Source organism: Dipodomys spectabilis, unplaced genomic scaffold (assembly GCF_019054845.1).
Source record: "Dipodomys spectabilis isolate Male_0828 unplaced genomic scaffold, ASM1905484v1 ptg000001l, whole genome shotgun sequence".
NCBI classification, from domain to species: domain Eukaryota; kingdom Metazoa; phylum Chordata; class Mammalia; order Rodentia; family Heteromyidae; genus Dipodomys; species Dipodomys spectabilis.
This window is the reverse complement of record NW_024870678.1, coordinates 5553355-5559354: the sequence shown is the minus strand read 5'-3', so window position 1 is coordinate 5559354 and position 6000 is coordinate 5553355. Positions and strand designations below refer to the sequence as shown.

The 6000-nt window shown below is 45.0% G+C and overlaps 1 protein-coding gene across 1 annotated transcript in view; it reads left to right on the top strand.

Annotated features, from left to right (window-relative positions):
• Positions 1-547: 547 nt before the first annotated feature.
• Positions 548-6000, top strand: part of Lama4 (laminin subunit alpha 4) — a 143109-nt gene continuing 137656 nt past the window's right edge. The window contains exons 1-2 of the mRNA XM_042670479.1: positions 548-634; positions 786-1128. Of these exons, the coding sequence (XP_042526413.1) occupies positions 931-1128 (198 nt within the window). The 5' untranslated portion in view covers positions 548-634; positions 786-930. The remainder of the gene's footprint in view (positions 635-785; positions 1129-6000) is intronic.

The window sequence follows — 6000 nt, the reverse complement described above, 5'->3', positions numbered from 1 at the left end:
CATGCATTTGAGCAATGCAGTCATTTTCCAATGGCCAGTGAAAGATATTCTTCTCCCCGAGCCCTCTGGGTGAGGACTGTAGGGAGGAAGAGGGTGGGCCATCTAGACTCCAGAGAAGAGCACTCAGTACAGAAGTCTATCTCTAGAAAAGGAGAAGCCTTGCTCCACAACTGGACACTGGATCATCTACCTCTGCTTCCCTCCCGCCCTTGGAATCTCATGTCCACCCACTTTCCTGCAAACTAGTAGGGCCACATGAAAATCTATATAAATAGATAAGACATCCGGCAGGGCATCTTAACTCAATAGATAAAAGAGAAGTGAGCAAGCAATTGCAAGCTCCAAATATTCATCTGGAGCCCCTGGAGGGGCTCCAAACTCGAGAAGGGGAGGGGGAAGGGAGGTGACCAGGAAAGCCTTGAGCAAGCGCCTCCAACTAGGAGTGGGAGGGCCTGGAAGTGGAAGGTGGGAAGGGAGTGGTGGGAGAGCCAGAGCTGGAGCTTGAGGGGAGGAAGCCCTAACAGCTCCGTCCTCAGTCCCTGCAGCTGGCTGGGAGGGCAGAAGAGGTGGCAGGCGCTCGTCCCGGATCCCAGCTGCCGTTGAATGCTGGCTGGATTCTGAACTTCATCTATCTGTAGGTTCCACAGCCTCAGGAGTAGAGGGCGGGGGCAAAGTGAGAGGGGGTGGGAGGAGGGAAGAGGGAGAGAGAAAGGGGAGGGGGAGAAAGAGGGGGAGAGCGCGCGCCTACGCTGCCTCTCCCTCTCCCTTTCCTTTTTTAACAACAGAAGTTAACACCGAGTTTCCTGCCCACATCTGGACACTGCTGACCCAGGAAAGATAACACCGGGCAGCACGGCCACCAGCCCGCGCGATCGGACCAAGACCAGCAGTGTCTGGACGCTCAGAGCCGGGTTGGATGCACGCGCCCAGATGGCTCTGAGCGCAGCCCGGTGGTGCTCCGTCCTGCCCCTGTGGCTCCTCTGGGGAGCTGCCTACTCCAGCGCTGCGTCGGGGGACGACAGCCCGTTCGCTTTTGACGTTGAAGGGAGCTCCCCCGTGGGCAGGCAAGACCTACCTGAGACCGGTGAACCCCACGTGACGTCCAGACGCCCACCGCCTGTGGTCCAGGTACAGACCCCCCTGCCTTTGCCACCCGTGCTGGGGCACCTGCGTCTGCCTGCCCTCTGTGTCTATGCGCCCCCCCTCCCCCCCGCCCCCCTTGGTAGTTAGTCTCATCTAGGCTTAAAGTCAGGTAGAAACTGGAAATAAAGTACTGCTTTGTAGGTTGGGCTTTGGCTACTGGGAGGTGAAAGTTGGGGCTTCAGGTGGTAGCTATTTAAGTTGGTTCAAATGCCTGGGTCTGTGTCTTCTGATCAGCTCACCTGGGAATGCTGAAGCCGGTCAGTGACATCCTGCTGTTTGCAGGGCTCAGTGGGCATCTTGGCAAGCCATGGCTCTTGTGTGTGATGGTCACTCACTGCCTTCCGGTTCCTCTGTGTTTTGGACAGGACCTCATCTTTGACTCCCATTAAACAAAAGATCTTCAGCAATAGGAGGATGAGGGGCTGAGTGGCAGGGAGGAGCCAGGAAATAGGCTCTTTGGAAACCACTGTGGAGATGCCTGAAGTAGGAGCGAAGCATTCTCTTCCAGCGGCAAGATTAAATCAAGGCCCGTCTGCCGTGTAAAAATGATCCCGATATTGATAGTGTGCTTATTCAGACAGCTGCTGGTTGACTGCCTTTCCAAAGCTTAGACGTTGAAAACTCAGTGTCGACATTTGGTGAAATAGGATGGATCCAGAGCAAGTGATTTACGAGTCCCCAGAGCCCAAGCAGACAATATCATGTCCAGTGAGTGGGAGATGCTAAGGAGGAGGAAAATGAAGTCACCTAAGTTCATGGGAAAGGAAAGAGCAACTGGCTCAACACACACACACACACACACACACACACACACACACACACACACACACACACACACACACACACACACACACACACACACACCCTACAGCTACATTTATACACCCATACAACTGAAACAGTTAGGTGGAATGACACCATTTCTAATACCTCTCAAGTATGGATTGTTGCTTTCATTTCTACTACTTATGAGGTTAAGGTAATTACTGTTGATTAAAATAAGGAGCATAAACATGGTCCTGAATCTGAGTGAGCTCCACCCTCCTTCCCCTAAAGAGAGAAGGGTAGGTAGAGCCAGAATGTATCCACTGCCAGTCCTGGTGTGATATATAACCTCTGTGAGAAAGAGTGGGCCTGACTCCCGGTCAACTGCACGTTCAGACACTGGAGACAGGCCAGACCAGGAAAGACTCCATACTACCCGTAGGCATCACTTCTCTGAAGTCTTGGAATGAACCTGAAGGAAGCATTATCTTCACCTGTCCCTTTGAGCGTGGAAAGTCCCCGAATGTAACGTTTGACTTAAGAGCAGGATTGGCAGGCAAAATATAGAGTGCTCGATTAAATTTGAATTACAAACACACCGTAAGTAAATTTTTGGTCGTGTCCCAAATGTTGCCTAAGACATACGTATGTTTAACATTTTTCACAGTTCATCTGAAATTTAAATTTATCTAGACAGCCTTCGTTTTGATCTGGCTCAATCAAGCACATACAACTTGAAGAAAATAATTCAGTATTAAGGAACCTTAAAACTTATTTCTGGGACTGAAACTCATGTTCAGTAAAGCACTAGGAAAGTGGCAGAGCAACGTGTTTTAGATGACAGCCTTTCAGACTGATAATATTACAGTCAAATTGCAAGCTTCTTGACCCAGGAAAAATTTCAGTTATCCAAACTGCAGATAATAAAACTGAGACTTATAAAGGTTATTGATACCTACTTTATATATCAATGGTGGTTAAATTATAGAGAGTGCTTCGCACAGCTTTATAAATGCTAACCATTATTATTGTTGTTGTTGTTGCAATTATTATAAATGGGTGATTAGGTTAAAACAAACCTCACTTTGGCAATAGTTCTCAGAATGTTATTTTTATGGTTCTATTTTACTTATTGTTGTTTACAAACACTATTATGTATCCATCCCTATCATACTCATAGAAAAGAATGTCCTATAGTCATTTAAGTGTGCAACACTGTCAGACTTTAATAGGTTCAAAATTCCATTTGAAGGCTTTAGGAAACAGAAAGAAGATACTAGTCGTTCCAGGAAGGTCAAAGTGTAGGGTGTACACAGGGTGGGATTGAGGTAATTATGTTCCCAGTGCATACTTTCACATAACACCGCAGTGAGCTGCAGTCCCAGGGTGATCCCAACGCCCCATCCTCTGGGCTTCTCATGCTTTTTATAGCAGATCTGAGGCGAAATACATTCCAGAGGTTTTAATAACATGGCATGACCACTTTATTGGACTGGATCAGAAGATTGTGTTTATAGAAAGAGGGAAGGAGGAAGGGAGGGGGAGGGTGTGGATATGTATGGGAGAAGTTGAAAATGTGGATGGGAAGGTATTCTAAAAGTACATTCACTTTGTTTGAACTGGATTTATATGAACAGTTGTTTCTCAAATTCTCTTGAAAGGGAAAGAAAACTACAAAGGCAAGCATAGGATGGTGGGAGGTGATTGGCTGTAGGCCCCTAAGGCCCTGCCCAGCTTCTCCACACCAGACATGTCCTGTCCATCCATCCCTGGGTCCCTGCGCCAAGGCATGAACTCTGTATCCCACTGTGGTATACTCTCTGTGAGATGGCACCAAATACATGAAAAATATCCAGACTGAAGGATTAGAGAATGTTGGACTAAGAAACAAGGAAAGTGGTCCTTCTTCTCTTTTCTTTCTTTTCCTTCTTTCTTTTCTTTCTTTCTTTTCTTTCTGTTTTTCTTTCTTTCTGTCTTTCTTTCCTTCCTTTCTTCCTTCCCTCCTCTTCCTCTTCCTCCTCCACTTCCTCTTCTTCCTCCTCCTTCTTTTCCTTTTTTTTTTTGTGCCTGTCTGGGGCTTGAGATCAGGGTCTGGTTGCTGTCCTTAACTTCCTTTTTTGCTCAAGGCTAGCATTCTACTACTTGAGCCAGAGCTCCACTTCTGGCTTTTTCTGAGTAATAAGAGTCTCATGGACTTTCCTGCCCAGGCTGGCTTCAAACCATGATCCTCAGACCTTAGCCTCCTGAGTAGATAGGATTACAGACATGAGTCACCAGTACCTGGCTTGTTTGTTTGTTTGTTTGTTTCTTTCTTTCTTCATCTTTTTGTTTTTTTTTCTGGTCCTAAGTCTTGAACTTGGCCTGGGTGCTGTCCCTGCATTTTTATGCTTAAACATAGCACATGAGCCACAGCTCCACTTCCAACTTTGTGTGTGTGTGTGTGTGTGTGTGTGTGTGTGATTAATTGTAAATAAGAGTCCCTCAACTCTTCTGCCCAGGCTGGTTTCAAACTGCAATCCTCAAGTCTCAGCCTCCTAAGTAGCTAGGACTAAGCAATTTATCAAGATCATTATTACTGAATATATGGTAGCAGCAGTGATTTTTCTGTTAGTGGGAACAGAAAAGACATCCAACATTCTATTATTTCACAGTTTTAAAAAATGACTATTTATTTCACCATACTGTCACTTGTGAACCTAAGCAAATATCATCTTGACTAAAAGAGGAATGCACTAGGAGCAGAGAGAATGCAGGAGCTGGGAAGGGGGCATCCTCAAGACACATGTGATTCTTGTCTGTGCAAAAGAAGCCAGAGTTAAGTAAGGTCAAGACCACTCGGTTAGAGGTTGCCACTGTCTGTGGGCTGGAAAGAAGCCACCCAGCATGCTGAGTAATACAGGGGCAAGGGCTCTGCTTGGAGGGCCAACTGGGATTGGGCGGAGGGTGCTGTTACTGGTCTTGACACATACATGAGAGAATAAGGGAAATAACTGACAACAATGAGCAAACTTCCCAAAGGAAAAGAGGATTTTACTTCCTAGTAAACCAACTGGGTCTTTTTTTTTTTTTTTTGGACAAAGCAATTCCATTGTTATTTCACCAAAGAAGATACACAATTGGCCAGTAAGCACATGGAAAGAGATTTCAACTTCATTCATTATTAAGGAAATACAAACAAAAACCATAGTGCGATGCCATTTATACCAGTAGGCTGGCTATGCTATTTTTTTTTTAAATAACAAGTTTCAGTGGTGTTTGGAAAATAGAAAATGTTTAGATATTATTGGTGAAAATGCTAGAGAAAACATTTTAGTGTTTTTTTTAGTGCTCACTTTTTTCCATATTTTATTTTATTTTTTTATTGTGAAAATACTGTACAGAGGGGTTACAATTACATGGGTAAGATAATGAGCACATTTCTTATCAAGCATTGTAGCCTCCTCCTTTGTTTCCCCTTCCCATCCCTTCGTATCCTCCCTACTGTCCCCCCCACCAAAGTTGTAAAGTTCGTTTTTGACATAACGACTTGTGCATCTCATTGTTGCAATGGGTCTTCCTGTACCCCTGCCTGTTTTCACGATTTGTTTTTTCCCTTCCCCTTACATATACCAACATCATATATAGTGAAAGCAGGGGTTATACCATGGGGGAGGGACATACAAAGCAACAAAGACATAATCTTATAAATATGATAGAAACAATCACATGAAAGGTCTCTCTCTCGATCTCTCTCTCTTTTTTTTTTGTCAGTCGTGGGGCTTGAGCTCTAGGCCTGGGAGCGGTCCCTGAGCAATTCAGCTCAAGGCTCATGCTCTACCACTTGAGCCACAGCGCCACTTCTAGTTTTCTGGTGTTTTTTTTTTTTTTTTTATTGTGATTAAGTGATTACATAATTTCCCAAATTTCACAGTATTGTGGGATAATGATGCTCATTTAGAGTCACAAACTCATTCTAATTTTCCTGGAGCAAATTCCTATCATTATTTTGTCACTTTTCCTCCAAAAAACATCAGTCTTCCATGAGACTCATGTGTACCATACCCCCTAGCCCAACTGACTTGCTTAATAGAAGCCCTAAAGAAGATTCATTCT